The sequence below is a fragment of the Pteropus alecto genome, unplaced genomic scaffold, assembly GCF_000325575.1.
Source record: "Pteropus alecto unplaced genomic scaffold, ASM32557v1 scaffold223, whole genome shotgun sequence".
Classification (NCBI taxonomy): Eukaryota; Metazoa; Chordata; class Mammalia; order Chiroptera; family Pteropodidae; genus Pteropus; species Pteropus alecto.
In genome coordinates this window covers 3,578,110-3,596,426 of record NW_006434441.1, presented here as the reverse complement: position 1 = coordinate 3,596,426, position 18,317 = coordinate 3,578,110, and the positions used below count along the sequence as shown (strand labels likewise).

The 18,317-nt window shown below is 55.2% G+C and overlaps 1 protein-coding gene across 2 annotated transcripts in view; it reads left to right on the top strand.

The window, feature by feature from the left end:
* The first annotated feature begins 283 nt into the window (after window positions 1–283).
* Window positions 284–18,317, top strand: part of PAX8 (paired box 8) — a 59,560-nt gene continuing 41,526 nt past the window's right edge. For both annotated transcript variants that reach the window (XM_015587415.2, XM_015587414.2), the window contains exons 1-2: window positions 284–410; window positions 746–847. In XM_015587415.2, coding sequence (XP_015442901.1) covers window positions 320–410; window positions 746–847 — 193 coding nt within the window. In that variant the 5' untranslated portion in view covers window positions 284–319. The remainder of the gene's footprint in view (window positions 411–745; window positions 848–18,317) is intronic.

The following is an 18,317-nucleotide window of genomic DNA, read 5'->3' as shown; positions in this document are numbered from 1 at the left end:
GTGTCATATAGAGGCCATGCTTCTCACTTCTAGTAGCAGGGACCCTCATCCCCATGCTCTGAGGCAGTGTCTCCCACCCCCCAACTGTGTCCAGGCCTGCTCAGTTAGGGCTCACTGCCTTCCTCTCTTCTCCCCGCTGGAAACAGAAGCTCCAGCGAATGTTTCTAACTCCTGAGTCCACTCAGCCATGTCCCCCTTGCAAAATCCTCCCCTTCCCACACCCCCCTGCACCAAGCCAGCCAATCCGCAGGCTGCGAGCCTCTCCAGACCCTTGTCTCAGGGCCCTGGCGGGATAAAACCGGTCTGTGATGCCGGGTGGATGGGAACAAACTTGGGACGGAGAAGAGACGTAGGCCCAGGGCACCCTCTCAGAGGACCTAGGGCACTGAGGGCCTGCAGCCGTGGGCCAGGTATGCCACCCAGGGGCTGGCTGCAGCAGACTCGGGGAGCGGGGTGACTCCAGAAGGGAGAGGGTCCCAGGAAGCTATCTCCCCACCAAGTTAAACTGGATGAGGCTAGGATGGCAGAGGAAAAGGGCACCAGGGCTGGAGTTGGGGCTTCGTCAGCAGATCGCAAGTCCTGGACCCTCCGGACCTACATATGTGTGCTCAGCCAGGTTCAGATTGGCCACACTTTGCGAAAACCCTCTGACTCCTGCCATGCCATGAAAGCCAGGGAGACAGGGCCTGGGAAGAGCACTAAGGCAGCAGTCATGCGTCTCATGCCCCTTCCTCTGGGTCTGCAGGGCAGCAGCGCGGAGGGCGCGGAGGGGACCTGCGTGAGAACGCCCTGAGCCCCAGCGGGCCGCGAGTGATCCTGGCGATGCCTCACAACTCCATCAGATCCGGTAAGGATGCGCGTGGCCGGACCGAGACCTGCGTCGCCGCGCGTCCGTGCGTGCGCTGCTTGGGTCGGCGAGGCTGGGGGCGTGCGCGCTGGGCTCGCGGGACCCCCCTGCGTGGGGACGCAGCTGGGGAGCCTCGGGCCTGGCTCTCCGCCGCGACCGCCTCGCCGCTCTCTGGTCCTGAGGTCCCCGGCAACCGGCGGAGCCGTCTCCCCAGGCCTTGGTGTCTGTGGGCCACATGGAGCGGTGAGAGGCTTTCTGTGGGGTCAGAAGGGGGCATTCGCGCCCGGCCGCGGCTTTCATGGCCCAGGGAAGCGGGCATCCTGTGCGCTCAGGCCCTGGGCCGCGCCCTGCTGGGCTTGCAGCTCCCCTGCCCCGACCTCTGAGCCCTCAGCCGGGTGCGCTCAGCTCTCGCCCTCCCGTAGTTCCCCGGGAGGGACAGTGCGCCCCGCGCACTTCTCAAACCAAAGGGAAAGGAGTCATTGGTCCGGGCCTGGGAGGCTTGAGTGCGCTCGGTAGCTCCGACCCCTCCTAGCTGAACCTGGGCAGGCGGGGAGTCACGCGGGGGTCATCCAGCCTGCGAAGACTGCCTGAGGGGCCGAAACCCCTCCCCGCTGGCGCTGGGGCTCAGAGCCTTCAGAAGTGTTTGGGGTCCTGGCTGTGGGCGCCTGCTCTCTCCATCTCCTGACCCAGGCCGGGGATGGGGATGGGGTCTGTGTTGGGAAGGAGCCCCAGGGTCCGGCCGATGGGAGCGCTGGGCACAGCCACCGGCGCGCAGCCAGTGTGGACAGCCAGCAGAGGCGCGGCCCGGCCGCGGTGATAGATGGAGCTGGGCCGGCCGAGGGGAAGGCGATTTATGAGGCCAGGGCGCAGTGCTATCGATTGAGGCCGGCAAAGTGAGAGGAAATCAATATCTTAGATGAATTCTCGCCAAACATGAAGTCCACTTGGCAAACCGGACATTTGTTATAATAAGGAGGGTCGGGCCGACGCGGCAAGCTGCTGAGATCTCTATTCCGCCAGAGCGCCGCGGTCCAGCTTCGCGCGCAGCTTCGGGTCCGGGGGCGGAGGCGCCACAGTGAGGGGCGCGGGGAGCCCGAGGCGCCAGAGGGTTTGCTCCGGGGCTGAGACGGGCTCAGCAGTCCGCCCCCGACTGCTGGCCCTCTGAGGGCGCGGCGTGGGAACCTTGCGGCCCTTCGCGGAGCCAAGGGACGGAGCGGCGGAGCTGCCCTGCACTCCTTGCCCAGCTGCGCCCGGGCGCCACGGGCGCTCCTGGACCACCGTCTGAGGCCAGGACGAGGGTTTCGCCCGCTCAGTCTGTGGCCAAATCCGGTACAATACCGCCCCAAGAGCAGGGCCGGTCTTCAAGGCCGAGCGCGCTGGGTGCCGGATCTCTACCGGGGCTGGCGGTGCCTTCACTGCAACCCCGGTTGGTCTGTCTCCCCGCTACCTTCCCCTGACCTTTCTAATGGTAGTAGGAGTGGGTGCTCTCAGGACCCGAATTTACCGCGGTGGACCTGACCCTTTGAGATATAAGCGGAAGTCGCGGTCCCTCCTGCTGGCTTGATTTTGTTTTCTCTACTTATTTTCATTCTAGAAGCGCTCATTATAACAAATGGGAATAAACGAAGGGAAGGATAAAGGACACAATTTATCGTTATTTTTAATCAACAAGAGGCCCAGACTCTGCGTGTTTTCCCGTGGACTCGGATGCAAACCGCCCTTGGTTTGTGGGGAGCAGTGCACCCCCGCAGCCCAGGACAGAGGCATTTTCAGTCCAGGGGGTCTTTGCCCCTCCCCAAAACAAAGAAAGAAAGGAGGCTGAGCGGAAGGGAGGATGAGATTCTCTCTGGTTTAATTTAATGCTAATGGACAGAAGAGAATCGCCTAGAAGGCAGCTCTGAGGGTTCAAGGCTGCCCCTGTTCCCAGTTAACTTGGTGCTGCTGCCTGTATTCGCACCCTAATCCTTAACCCAGCCCCTCCCGGTTTTGTAATGCCATTCCTCTCTGAGGTGTTAGCAGCACTTTCATTTCTTAGGGGCTTCGCCTGCAGACCCCCGCTCCTAGTGTCCCCTGGGGCAGGGAGCAGGCTGTTCGCAGGAGCGGGGTGGGCTGTTTGCAAGACCGAGTGAGCTTACTCGGAGTGTTCCCTGCCTCTGCCTGCCGCTGGTCTGCTGCTGGCCCACCAGCGGCTTGCTCTCAGCTGGTCTTGCTCTGCAGAGAGGTCATAACATATACATTTTCTCCATCTTTATTCTGAAGGGATGTGGAGAGCCAATGACGAATTATTCTGGTGTGCGCTGGTTAGCTATGATCTGAGCGGTTTGTAAAACCCACTGAGAATTTTGTAGCATCGGGGGACAGACCTTCTAAAGCAAAAACATGTTTTAAGTATTCAAAGATGCTTGAGGAATGAGAAACGCCACATAAATATGAAAATGTAAACAATACGCTTTCAGTGCAGATGAGTTTAGTAAAGCAAGCAGGGTGTTATTAAAAGTTTGTGCGATAACTTGCCACAAGTCCAGCTCCGGAAAGTCAAAAGTTGGTTATTCAAGTGGTAAAAGGAGACTTCAGATGGCGGGGGGAGAGTGCCTGTAATTTCCCACATCTGGGAGGTGAGGCCCTGTGCCCCCCTCTGGGTCGTAGAGAGGATGAAAGGGGCCACATGAATTTGCGGCAGGTGCGTTTTCTTCCAGGTTTCTTGCCTAGGTTGAAAATAAGGTCTCTCCGGGATGGTAACCTGTCCAGAGGAGGAGAAAGAGTTATTCGGGTTTCTCAATCCATCTTTGTTTCAAGATGGTCCACCCTCCCCCCTTCTCAGTGCTAGTTAATTAGGAGATAATTTAGCTAGCTTGTGAATTAGTTTTAAGATAAGTATCTTTTCAAGCTTTGTCACTTTAATTGCCCCACTGATTGATAAGAAGTAATTATTTCTAATTGACACTTTTTTGATGTCTATTGGAAGCATTTATTGGGGACTTTTTGGGAATGGAAGAAAAGTTAATTAATTTTATCCGTCTATACCCAAAACTGACTCTCCCTAATTTTGCCAAAGAGGACAAAGGAAGCGAAGGAACACAGCACAAAAATCAATCTCATGGAATTTTAATTATTAGATATTTTTGTTCAAAAATGAGCATCTCCTAATATATTCATATGACAAAACTTTGTGTTCATGGGCTCAAATCTTGGCTTTTAATGGGGTACACGGTCTCTAGGTATACACTTCCCATGCATACACAGGGCTCTCAACTCTTGTAAGCAGACTTCATTTTGGAGGTTACTCTGTTTTGTAACTAATTTTTGTGGAAAGTAAAACTAATAGAACTCCGAATGCTCAGAATAAATGGTATCCCTTTTGTAAAAGCTAACTGTAAGAAAGATTTACTAACAGTCATCCTTGTTCTCTAATTATTGATAGAGTTGGGTATAAAGGTGAAACTTTACTTATGGTGACATGCCTTTTCATACCTAAACTCGGAGTAAACAGTTTAATCATTCACATCCTCCAGAATGAGTTACCAGGAAAGAGAAAGTAGGGGAAGAATACAGAGAAAAAGACGCTGAAAGGAGACAATGTAGGGGTGTCTGGGGCGAAGGTGGCTGGAGAATAAAAATGAAAGAACTTATTTCATAAGCGAAGGTAGCCAGTGCGTGGAACTCTGGCCGTTTACTATCAGCACATCGCTCTACTTCAAAACACATCCGTTTGGACGCAATTCCCACCAAGGGCCCCAAGCAATCCCTGACCACCACCAGAACCCCTACTTTTCTGGGCATAAAAGAGGAAAGAGGCAGGCTCTTCGGGAGCCAGCTGGTCTGGAGCTCAGGTGTCTAGATGTCGACATCTTGATTTGTGTCCATGAAACAGGAGCAGGAAACTATGTGCTGAGCTCTGGGGGTTCATGAAGAGATTCGTGTTGTTTATTTTGTCATTAAAGCACCGCCCACCCCTCCCCCCACCCCGGGATCTTCACTCCAGGCTGTGTACCCACAGTCTTTCCACAGATAAACTTGTGACTCGCTGACAGGAAAACATGAGCTCACGAGCCCAGAGTGGAGACACACTCGCACACGCGTGCACGTCTAGAACAAGGGCACAATCAGACAGTGTGCCCACCGGCGGGCTGATCGTGGCCGGTGCCCTTTTAGATCATTTATGTGCAAAGTCTTGCCTGCCTTTAATGGTGTCTCTCCCAGATTACGTGGGGCTGCAAGAATGAGGAAACACTTTAGATAAAGAAATTTAAGACGCACAAACAGCAGATAATATCACATACCAACCTCACTATTAGTGCAAGTGAAAATATATAAATAATGCAAAAAGAAAAATCAGCAAGGGAGAGTTTAGTAATGGAAAATTCCCCTGCAATTAAATGAAACAGTAATTTAGTGGAGATATGCCTGAATGAATTAGCATTTATTAATTGGTTCTCGTAAAAACAATGTGTATGTGTGGCTGGGGGTGTGTGTTTAAAGTATCTATTTTTCATAGGAAAAGTTTCTCAAATATTCATATCGCATTGTGTAGTGATCACACTCTGTTTTGTGAAAAGTCTCAGTTCCCTCCCTGGTAAATTCCACCTGCACACAAACAGCGCAGGGGGTGGGGATGGGGGTTCCCTTAGATGAGATTAAAGCCACCCCTCTCCTCTTGGGACATTTTCAAGTGTGAAACCAGCGGGGGACATGTTGGCAGACTCCGCCATTGTAGGGATACCCAGATGGGGTCTGAGTAGACTCCCTGGTGGCCCATGCCCTCAGGGACACAACTAACGGAGGCAGAGGGGCTGCTTTGCGGCTGCACCCAGCCTGTGCCAGCACTTCGTGGCTGGGCAGCAGCTGCAGTATGTGTTCTCGGGAGGAACTGGCCAGCGTCGCCGTGCACAGACATGCTCTCCATCACCACAGTCGGCTGTATTCAGTCCCCAGCACTTGGAGCTGCCGGGTTTATCAGTCCGGAGGTGCTGAGTTCCCAGATGTGCACAGAAAGCTCTGTCCCTGTGGTTCTGGGTGCATGAGGAGCCAAAGGGTAAAAGAAACGTCTCTCAAGAGGATAAAGCTGATTTTAAAGGGAGAGGGAAGGAGAACGCACCCCGTTCAAGACTGCACCTTGCCTTCGTTTTAGTTGTGACTTGGAGGAAGGCTGAGTCTCAGCCCCCACGACCCCTATTCTCTTCGGAGACAGAATTTGAGGATGTAAACAGAGGAGAATATGCCCCACACTCAGGGCTCTGGGTTCATGCTGGAACACCTTAGCCCAGGTGCTTCTCAAAGGGAGCTGGAAGATGCCTGCCTGGGGATGTGCCCAATGACTCCTCCCAGGAGGGAGACTGGGATTCTTTCTGGGGAAGGGGCACAGACTACCCCAATCCAGTGGACCCTTGTTCCTGACCACTCTCCTGGGCCAGTCCTGGTTTATCTAGCCCAGTGTCAGTGGCCTGAGGTGGAGCCCCTGGGTTGGGAGTGAGGATGGGCATCACCCTTCCTTGTGTATCTGGGGTCACTGCACTTTTAGGTATATCTTTGAGGGTTCATAGCTATTTCCTTGGGGCCAGGGTCGTGGCCCACAGCCCGTCTGGAGTCTGAAAGCCCCTTCAGAATCTCCCCTGGCCAGGTGGCGACATGATGGGAACATCTGTCACACAGGCCACACACCAGGGCAACCTTCACGGGGCACAAGTCAATCACTGAGTCTGGGCTTTACGGTGACCACAGCTCTCTCCCCAGGAGTGTCCTTCCCAAAGGGGGCTCCCCCATGAAACTTGGGTCCTGTTTCTGTGTGGATTCCTGAGTACCCTCCCTTAGTCACGAATGCCGCATAAGATGACAGGTATCACAAAGGCTCCTCACAACCGCTTCAACCCTGCCAGTGCCACCTTTATATCCGGAGAAAGAGCAAGCATGCCTGCACTCATGAGCCCTCAGCCGAGGGATGGTGACTGCTATGCAGGAGGCTGCCTAGGTGTGGGGTCACTAGAGGAGGGACACCGTCGCTGTTCCTCATTCTTGGGACTCCCGAGGCAGGGCTGCTACCTACGCTGGCAGAGAGGAGCGGACCTCTGCACAGAGAGGCTGATCAGCCTCCTGCACCCTTTCCGCTGCCCCTGCTCAAAGTCCAGCTCACCACAACCCCTGTGGCATTCCGGACCTGGGGCCAGAGCCCTCGGTGAGAAGGCACAGGCCTGTGCAGACAGGGGACCAGAGTCTCCAGTCCCTCGCTTGTTTTCCTCGTCTGTGTCCCCAGGTCTCCAGCTCAGTAAGAACAGCCCCCTCCAGTGCAGGGCTGAGATTTCTGGGAGAAGTGGTCCCTGACTCACATCGGTCCTAGAGGCCACTGTGAGGAGGACGGACATGAAAGGCAGAGAGAGGGCTTTTCTTTGGACACGGTCCCCCAAGGCTGCCATATTCCTGCCTGAACCAAAAAAAAGCAGCTCTCGCGGGCACCTTAATGAACCACAGGCCACAAAGGGACTTTCTCCTGGGCATCTCGAGGTCACATCTGACCTCCCTGCTGGGCCCAGAGACTGGCCAGTCAGTGGGGCGATGAAATCAGTTTCAGAGTTGCTAGAAGGACCTACCCACGAAGTCAGAGGCCACGGCTGGACCCGTGCCCACCGGAACGCAGGTGCTGGGTCTCAGACCCCCACTGCTCCCTCAGGTCCCTCCACTCAGGTTCAAAGCCCAATCCCACACCCCATCGGGGGCTCTGCCGAGTTTAGCTTGTAACGTTGGCAGCAAAGAGGTTTAATTTTAAGGTCTCACTTTTCTCTGTGGAGAGTGGACTGGTGGCATTTCTCAGAAGAAAATCCTTCATGGTTCAGGCAGAGACTTTGAGGGGAAAAACAGCATTCCTTCCACCTGCCCCCTCCCATCTTCAGCCACAGGCTCGTCGGCTTTGTCTTCCGCACTGCTCTCCTAAGTGGCCTTGGAGTGACCGGAGTACTGAGTGCTGCCTAGACCCTTGGGACACATTGTGGCTGTCAGAGCCGCACAGCAGAGAGGCCAGGGAGCTGGCTGGGTGATGGTCTGAGAATGAAACAGCTTAATCTACTATCATCACGGGAACCACATGTTCGCACAAACTCAGGGCCTCTGTGTGTTCTGATTCCGGGAGGGTGGCACAACTTTTCCTCCAGGGTGCTCTTGGGCTGCGAGGTATCAGGAGGGTGACTTTTGAAGTCACTGTGGAGCAGGGCCTGTGGCAGCCTTCCGTCTCCACAGAGGCAGGAGGAGCTGAGCGTGACCCCGACCTTGCTGATTCTCCCTGTGTGATCTGAGGCCAGTCAGCTGCCTCTCTTGCCTCGAACTTCCTCACCTGTGTGAAATGCCAGGGCCGTGGGGGCTTCCAGGAGGCGCTGACAGTTGGACCAGGATCCTTGCCTGGCAAATGGCAGCTGCTCACAAAATTTCTCCTGCTCTAACAGTGGTCACCAGGGAGACGGTTTTCCCAAATTCACTAAGGCAGACACCCAGATCTTATATTTTCTTAATGTTTCCTGTGAAACATCCTGAGTAACTTGAAACCAAGCGACGAAACTTTGTTCCAGTTGAAACCGAGGACAGATCTTTTAATGTTCCACACACACAAAATCAAAGCGCCTGCCCGGGGCTGTGGGATTAAACAAAAGGACAGGCGGGAGGTGCTGGCCCAGCGCCTGTGGCCATGACCAGGGGCTACCACAGCCCTGCCTGGAAAAACATTCCTTCCTTCATTTCACCAGAAAACCCAGTTGTAGGGGAAGCACCCAGCTGGGCCTGGAACAGGCTGTCAGTGGACTTCCTGTTGGAATCTAGAGCCCTCGTGGGTTTGGGGAGCATCGATCTCGAAGGAGAGATGAGCTGAAGGGGATGCGGCTAAGACAGGAGGATCTGTTCTTGACCAACACAGAACCTCATTCCTATTTTTAAAAAATAAAAATCCACTCATCTTCATTCTTCTCCCCTCCGCCCGCTCAGGTCTTATGTTTTCTAGCTTTGTGTAATGATATCCTGCTTTGGCATGAGAGCAAACCCCGGTTGACATTTAAATCTGTGATTAGCTGAGCAGCGGATCACCGGCCCCAGCCCTGTTTGGTTCCCCAACACTGAGGTGTCTCTAAGTACTGTCAAACAGAGGTGGCGGGAACGGGTGACCTCTTGACACATCCTCGGTGTCTAGCTATGACTTTGAGGTGGGAACCAGGAGCAGGGGTGAGGCTGGCACAGCTACGGGAGTCAAGCTAGGAGCCAGCTGGATCCAAGCACCAGTGGTTTAATTCAATTTACAGGCCGCCTGCGTGTGCAGAGCGCCATGCCAGCGAAGGTGGCAGTCCCTGCCAGTAGTCAAGGTAGATGATGGGTGACACGTTTCTTCAGGGCTGGCAGCTGGGGTCTCATGACTCCCTCTCAAGTGGACCGACCAGCACCAGGAGGGGAAGGAATCAGACCACAGAAGTCAGTGGGGAACAAGGACTGTGCACTAACAACCTGGCTGGTGGGCACACCAAGCCATTTATCTTAGAGTCACCCGGTACACCACGCCGTGAACCGCACAGAAACCTCATCCAGCTCACTGCTCCGGACAGGCAGCCGTGAGCCGCAGCCTCAGCCAGTCTCATGGCGGTCCCCGCTGGCTGCAGAGGGCGGTGCCTGGCCAGCTCATGGGAAGTGTGGACAGCTATCAGTGCCAACGTTGTGGGGACATGCCCACCTCTGCCAAATGGCAATGCCTGCTGGACACTTTCACACTTAAGTCCCAGAGGTTTGCTGATAACAGGATGCCGCTCTGGGCCTCCAGTCTCCTTGACCATATGACAAGGCCTGGGGCCTTCCAGTCTCCATATTCTGTGATGACGTGATAGCATCCATGCCAGGAAGATCCCATGCCTCCATGGCTTCCCGTCCTGGCGGCCACAGAACGTCTGAATCAATGCCCCTAACTGGGTATGGGTACAGCCTGCTGTGTATGGGTACAGCCTGCTGCGAGTAGACCAACTCTCGGGAGCCCGCACTTGCTGTCCTCAGGGCCTGGAAGGTGTCTGTCTCCCTGGAGTATGAGCCAGTAGCGCTTGCGTGGTGCCCCTGCCCTCTCCATCCTCGGTCCCCCTCCCTGGAGGTCACTGTCCCCACCGAAGCTTAGGCATAGCCTCCGCGGTTTGAGTGTGTCCATCCCCTTGGATGCCGCTCGCGCCTGCCTTGTCAGGGAGCCTACCTGTCTCCCGTGTTGGCTGGCCCTTCAGGGTCCCACATCCTGGTTTCAAACTCCTTCCAATGGCTTGTACCTGTACGACTACACTAGTAAAGAGACTGGCGGCTCCTGCCCATGCGGGCTTCTGAGGGCCGACTGAACTCACGTTTGAGACACGCCAGGTCGTGGGTTCCCTGCACTCCCTGGCCTCCTCAAGGCTGAGGCCTCCGTGTCCCCCCACCGCTGCCCAAGTTCCCTGCACTTCTCATGACAGCCTGTTCTGCCCTCTGCTGGGGGCACGACCCTTACCTCCACAGCTCCCTCCTAGACTTCATACTTGAGCACCAGGGAATACGTGCCTCACACTGCACAGCGGCCTCAGGGGATCTCATTACCCTGTGGTCCCCCTGCACCCCAAGCTGGTTGGGCCAGAAGGGACTCCCAGACGAGCACACAGACGCCAGAGCAGCTACAGGCTTTCTATCCGAGTAAGGCTCCATACGAGAGCCAGGGCCGTTCCTGACCACCCACCTTCCAGAGCATGGGTGCGGGGCTGAGCCAGGCCTGTCCTGTGCGTGGACCTGGGAGCGAGGGGACCTCCGTGCCTGCTGACGTAGACTGGGCAGCCTGTACACAGAGATGCACACACACGCATGCACACATGCACATACACATGCACACATACTCATGCACACAGAGAAACACCTGCATGCACATGTGCACACACTCATACAGGAAGCACGTGCACACATACACACATGCACATGTGTGCGCAAACACGCACACACAGAGAAGTATATGTATGTACACACATGCACACACACACATGGACAGATGCACAGACACACACAGATTTATGCACATACAGACACACATGCACACATAGACGCACATGACATGCACATGCACACTCAGATGCACACACATGCATACACACTCACACAGGTGCACACAGATGCACAATGTGTACACACACATTACACACAAACATGATACTCCTCACACATAAGCACACAAGGAAGAAACCTTTACAGTGTGTGTGCGCACGACACCAAACTGCTCATTACAAACTATGTGGTGTTACCGTGAATGTTTCATGAGAGTGTTTGTGTGACTTTTCATAAAGTGGGGAGCGTAGTGAGCAGAGATACTCATGGGTAAAATGAAACAGTGGTGGCAGGAATTATACTCGGACAAAAGTCCTGTGAGTCACAGATGTTGCTACATAGTGGCCACCACCTCGAGAGCCCACAGATCTGACAGAGTCACACGTATGGCTCCACCACTTGAAGCTGCTGTTCTATGGGCTTCCTTGTGGAACACGGCACATCTCTCAGGTGCCCGGCTCCCAGCCAGGGCGAGGCCAGCTGGTATGAACATGGGGCTGGCATTGCCTGATGTCCACACAGTGGCTGTAGTGTCCAGTGCTGTGGAATGATGATCCCACACACCTGATCCAGAGATGGCCCGAGCTGCCATCACAGAGAAAGGATACCACCACCTGAGAAGACGCTGTGCCTCTGCTCCCCCTCACTCTTCTCTTCCCCGACAAAACCCCTTCTTTCCAGGCATGTGTGTCTGTCTCTTAAGGCACCCAGTGGTCTTGTGGCATGAGAAGACAAAGGGCCCAGGATCCTGTTACCCAGAGTTCACTCACCCATTACACCTTGTGTTAGCTGCCCGTCCACCCCGCTCTCAGCTCTCTGGTGCAAACCCAGAACCAAGACACCTCCCCCTTGAAATTGCCTCTGAAATCCTGTCACCCAGAAGAGCCCGCTCCAGCCATCTGTCTTGCCAGCTTGGGCTGCTCCTGCAGAACTCTGCACAATGGGCAGCTTAAATAGCAGGAGCTTTTTCCTCACAGTCTGGAGGCTGGACGTCTGAGGTCAGGGAGTGCCCGGTCAGGACCCCCACCGAGCTGGCAGACGGCTGCCCTGCCATGTCACCATGTCTTCACATGGCCTTTTTCTGTGCCTGCACCTGGAGAGGAGTCGCTGTCTCCTCCTCTTCTCGTGTGGGCGCTGACACTCACCGGGACTCACCCTCATGACCCCCTCCAGCCCTGATCGCCTCCTGAAGGCTCCACCTCCACCTGCCTTCGCACTGGGAGTCAGGGCTCCCACCTGCGTGTGGGGCACGAGCGTTCAGCCCACAACACCACCCAGAGAACCATGCTTATTCTTCTCCCTATTGGGTGCACAGACTCTGGGGTCCTCTCTCTGAACAGTCCAAATCTCAGCCTTCTGTGTCATGCGACCCCTTCCCCTCCTGGCCAACTTCTCCCCAAGGGCCGCTCAGTGTGGACCCTGTGCCAGGATCACCCCGGTCTCATCATGGCTCCTAACAGACCTCCTGGTGTCCCTCACTCTCAGCCTCTGAGCCCTGGCATGCCCACACCCACCCCAGGGCCCTGCATAACTGCTCACAGCACCAACATCCCATCACCCTAGTTCTTACACTGTGCTGTCACCCAGAAAGGAACCCCTGGACACACAAGCCTTGGGGTCTAACTGCAGATCTCTGCAAAGGGCGTTGCTACCCAAACACTCAGGGCAGCAGGAGAACATCATGAGCCCTTTGGGATGGCAGGTGTAGTTACAGGCTCCGCAAACGGTGCCTCTGCCATCACCCCAGGTTCAGTGCAGGTGGACACAAAATGCTGAGCACTGGGCTGCGTGTGTGGGGGCGGGAGCCTCTGATTGAGGCCGGGACCCCACCAGATGACCTGATGAGAGGCTGGCAGGAGCTGGGTGTGCGCACTCTGGGAGCAGGGACAGCAGGGCTCAGGCCACTGTGGGCTCTGACAACAGAGGGTGCAGGCGCCGATCCCGACCTTCTACTGGGAAGCCCAGGTCATGTGCACGCGGAGCATGAGGCTCCCTCCTCACCTGGCTCCACAGTGCACTCGAGGCATCGATTCCTTGTTCCTTCCAGCTCCTTGTCACAGCCACGCGCCCACTTGCTCCATCTCACTCAGCTCCGTGCTTTCCTTATTGAGGGGGCAGCCTGGTGGCCATTGCAGGAACCGGAGGATCGCATTGTTGAGATGCTCTGGTTTGTCCCTTTCTCAGCCTGGTGACTTTCCAGAAGAGTCTTAAGCCCTGCTCATACTTCCTTTCCATCCATTCTTAACCAGCATTTACGGGAAAATCGCGTGCATAGTCCGAGAAGTGCCTTCCTGACACCCTGACCGCACTTCCCACCATCTCCGAGTGCAAACTCACATTCCAGCCAGCTAGTCTTTGCTTGCAAAACGCACGTGTACAGCCCCACCTCCGCGCCTGGTCCAGGGGATGTCTTTCTGTGCATTCGTTGGCAGCTGCCTGGACCACCGTCCCCATGTTCCCTGCCCCAACATGCTCAGTCGAGTCCCAGCTCCCTAACCCAGACCCTCTGAAGCCAACACCTGTGGTGGCCATCCTGCTGACATCCCCTTACACCTGCTCTGCCTCTTACTCAGCACTCAGGTCGTCCGCAACGTTCAGTGTCATCCACCTCACCACTGAGGCCCAGCCTTGGAGCTGGGCAGAGTGAGAGCTGTGGTCTGTGCTATGGGCCAGTCCCTCACTGTCCTACACGCAGTGAGGGCTTCACGGCATCCACAACAGTGGTTTTCACCTAACTGTGTGATGCTACGCTTTAGTGTGTGTGGCCGGTGGACCTGATGTGAAGGTTTGGGTTTCGTTAGTGAGGTTTTCCTAACATGAGGCACACCTGGTCTTTTCACAAGATGATACGGTCACCCTGCTACTACTTTCCATATGATAAGTGGCCACTATGGGGCTGAGGCTCCCTAGAAGGGAACCTGCTGCGGCCATCAGGGCCCGAGCTGCCCCACTGGGACACCTCCCTGGTCCTGGGGATGTCTTTCTGTCCTGGGCTCAGATGCACAGTGGTGAGGCTGGGCAGCAGTGACCACTGAGTAGCAAGTGTTGGCCGTCCTGGACAAGTCTGATCCTAGGAGCTTCCTGGTGGACACTGGATGTCGGCTCAGCAGGGTAGTCCATCAAATTTAGGCAGAGCATCTGCGAGGACCGGCAGTTACACAACTCTGCAGGCTGGTACTAAAACTCCCCAGACAATATCTGGCATATAGCAGATGCATAGTAGGTGCTTAACAAGCATTTGGCAGGATGCTGTCTTTAACTTGCCCTGTATGGGGCTGTTCACTGTGGTCTCCAGTTGAGTGTCAGATGTTCTGGGCTCTGCTAGCAAACCAGCCTGTGAGAAGCAGAGATCCAGGCCAGCCCTTGGGGTCTCTCAATCTCCTAGAGACAGCCTGCTGCCTATATGGCACCCGTCCTCCCAGAGACTCCCAGGAGAGATCAGGTGCTGACGCAGCCTCAGGTCTGCTCTCAGATGGCTGTGCAGAAGCCACTGAACCTCCAAGCTGTTATCCTCACCCATAAAACAGACTCAAAGCACCAGCCACACAGTGTGAGAACCGAACCTGTCCCTGAGGTAGCCAAGGCCCAATTGATATTTACTGTATTGAGTTAAATTCCAGAAGGGCTTGCCTGACAGCACTTCGAAGGGGCTTGGCAGGTGTTAGGTGGTTCATCACCAACCTGTAGACTGAACCCAGAAAGTTCTGGAGGGAAGAGGAGCCTGGTGGCCTCGGGTCCAGGCTGGCAGACAGCATCATTGTGCTGATGGTTGACCCTTGTGCGTCACGGAAGAATCTGCCACATGATGCAGGGTCAGGGGCAGAGACCAGGATGGGGCCCTGTGGGAGGGCCCAGTGAAGAAAGCTTTGCTCTTGGCTGCACTGCCCACTTTGTACAGCAAAGCCACTTGGAAGGGTCACCAGATACTCCAAGAGGAGCCTGAGGCTCCCCAGGCCTGCCATGTCTGCTTCAGAGCCAGAACCCCATTATCTGCGCATTGTTCCCCTGGGCTGCCATGACAAAGTACCACAAACCAAGGGGTTTAAACATCAGAAATGTTTTCTCTCATGGTCCTGGAGGCTGGAAGTGCGAGATCAAGGAGTCCATAAGGCAGGGTCCTGCTGAGACTGGGGGAGGATCTATTCCATGCTCTCTCGCCTCTCCTGGGGGTTTGCCGGCACCTTTGCTGCTCCTTGGCTTGTGGCAGCATGAGTCCAGTCTTCACATGGCATCGGTCGCCCTGTGTCTTCTCTATGTCCACACGTCACCTTCATGTAATGACACAGCCACATGGGATTAGAGCCCATCCTGGTGGCCTTATCTTAGCTGGTCCTCTGCAAAGACCCTACTTCCAGATGAGGTTTTATTCCAATGTCCTGGGGGCTTAGCTGTAAGGTATGGGATCTGCGGGCACAGTCCAAACCACAGAAGCATGGGTGTCGCACATTCTTGGCATACCTCAGCCCTCACCTGGCCCCTATCCGGACTCTCAGCAGGTCTGGGTCCAAGTGACACCAGCTGTGAAAGCACAGTGTGGAAGTGACAAAGGGCAGAGAAGGTCACACATTCTCTAGAGTCTTTCCCTTTGTGTCCGTCCAAGCGCTCCCACAAAGAGGGGACACTGCCCCCAGATCCAGGTCCCACAGGAGAGAGCCTCACGACTTGGTTTTCCACCTGAGAAAATACAGATGACAAGCAAGCCAACTAGAGCACCAGAGAGCTTGCAGGTGTGCCACCATCTGGAACCCATTCTGCCCAGTCCCCAGCACCTCTTCCCCCATTGTCTGCCAGGGCAACCCCAGCCAAGATGGCGCCAGGTCCCAAAGGGCCCCAGGGTGTGGAGCGAACAGGGCTTAGGTCAGGGACTTCGAGTGCTGCCTGCCCCGCCGGGCGGTGAGTCTGTGACATTAGATGGGCCTTCTCCCCTTCATGGCCAGGCACACTCCCAGACGTACCCCCAACTCTGGTGCCTGTTGACCTCAACAGGGTATTAGCCAGAGTGTCTTGCTTGCCACCATGCAGGTCACACTGCCACCATGGCCACTGTGTACTACTGTCCCTCACAGGCTACGAGAGGGCTCAGGCCACCCCGGGTAGTTGTCTGGGTGGGAGACCACCCAGATCCCCACAGATCCTAGTGGGAAGGCATCCTGGCACTGCAAATGTTAGCGCTGGGGGACAGCAAAGGCCATCTGCTCCCTTCAAGCCAGACGAGAACACTAAAGTGTGAGCATGCAATTCAGCATGGACACAACACACACACAGATGCACACACAGACACACACAGATGCACACACAGACACACACATGCACACATTGACACAAATGCAGATGCACACACACGCATACACACAGACATGCACACACACAAACACGCATACACATACACACAAACACACAAACACAGATACATACACATGCACACACACAGACATGCATGCTCACACAGGCATGCACACACACAGGCATGCACACACACACAGAAATGTACACACACACATATGCACACACATACACAGGTAGACAGATAGACACACACAGTTAGACACACACACGAACACACACAGGACACATACACAGGTAGACATGGAGATAGACACACAGAGACACACAGATAGATGCACAGACATGCACACACACAGAGACACACAGACATACAGAGACACGCACACATAGACATACACACAGACACACACAGATACACAGACACACATATAGGTAGACACACACAGATAGACAGACGCACAGACACATGCAGATACACACACAGATACACACACAGGTAGATACACACACACCGCGGGTGTCCCTGGAGGAGGAAGGGCTGCAGAGCAGTACCCTCTCTGGGTTATGGAAGTTCGTCTTCTACTCCAAAGCCACCTCCCCATACAGCCCGAATCTTATAGATGCTACGGCTGCTCATTGAGTTGCGATCCAGGGAACTGAAAAGTGCTGCAAGGCAGACTCACTTTGTGGAATCAGCAGTGACATCCTCCGGCCCACAGCCCCAGAGGGAATGGTCTGTGCAGACTCTGGGTTCCCCTGTGCGTGTGCAGCAGGGGCTGGCACACCCACCTCGCGCGCCGCCGCTGTCCCCAAAGGAAGGGGCCCTGGCCCTCGCACTGCCGCCAGGTGTGTGGGGCCGAGGCTGGGCATTTAGGAGCTCAGTGGGAAGGAGTGTAAACAGGTGGTCTCTGGGGACCTGTGGTCAGCATTGGGAGGGAGTTCGTGTTTAATCAATTATTTCCTGCTTTCAGTATGTCTTTATTAACCATCTGCTGAGTGGATATAAACTCTGGGCAACCACCAGAGGAGCTTTTTAAAAGTGCAGATTTGGGGACATGCTGAGAGATTCTGGTTGACCCAAGGACGTGGAAAGTATCTAATTGTCCAGAGTGCTGGCCAGAGAGAGGCCTGGACACTGAGACTCGGTAGATGACTGAGCACAGTGGTCAGTGGGGCATGGTGAGGAGGCAGAGGTTCTGAGGGCCAGTCCATGAAGGCTCTTTTCTGGGGGATGTGCAGGGGAGAGTGCAGGGTGAGGACTAGCCACCCCAGAGCCATGTCTAGAGGGGAGGCTTGCCTCTTTAGGAAGGAAGGGGTGTCTCCACTTTGGGAAATGGGGACAGAGGTCTAGTGGCCCATCCTCAGCCACTGACATAACGTATAGGGTTCAAGCAAGCTTGCAGAGGCCTCCAGAAGTCTATGAGACAGCCCCAAAGGAGTCCCAGCCCTGGAACCCTTGGCCTTGGTGACCCTTAGGTTTGGGCATCCAGACACGGCAGAGCCTTGCACCCAGCAGCGCTTTGCTTAGGAGGCTTACAGATCTGTGGACATTTGCAGTAGCTCCATCTTGAAAGTCCAGTCCACTGGGCCCGGGCACCCCAGGAGGGAGGGGACAGAGTTAATCTAAGGGCTGGGGGGAGGTGGAGAAGGGCCTTGAAACCACTCGTGAAGCCAACCAGATTAATAGGGGAAGGGGGGCGGGGGGGGGTAGACCATTAGGAAGACAAAGAGAAAATCATGCTGGAGCAATAGAAAGGAAATCTAATATCAACTAGGGAAAAATAAATGGAGATTAGGGCAAACAAATTAGCTTTAATGGGTTCGGTGCTAATACAAGAATAACAGCGAGCTGAGAATGCCTTTGAGGGGAAGACGGGTAAGGGACCTGAGCAGTCATGCAGGCAACAAAGACAGTGGGGAGGGGACAGCCCAGCCAGGGAGGAAGGGAAGTCTCTGGGTGAGTGGGTGGGAGGCTGGTGGGAGGCAGATGGAGCAGGGAAGGGGCTGGGAGGAGGTGAGAGGCGGCAGTGGGGAGAGCAGGGACAGAAATAAAAGACAGCAAGGGACCTGAAGAGACAGAGGACAGAGGCGCAAACGCGCAGGGGCCTGGAAACGGGGCGGCGCAGGG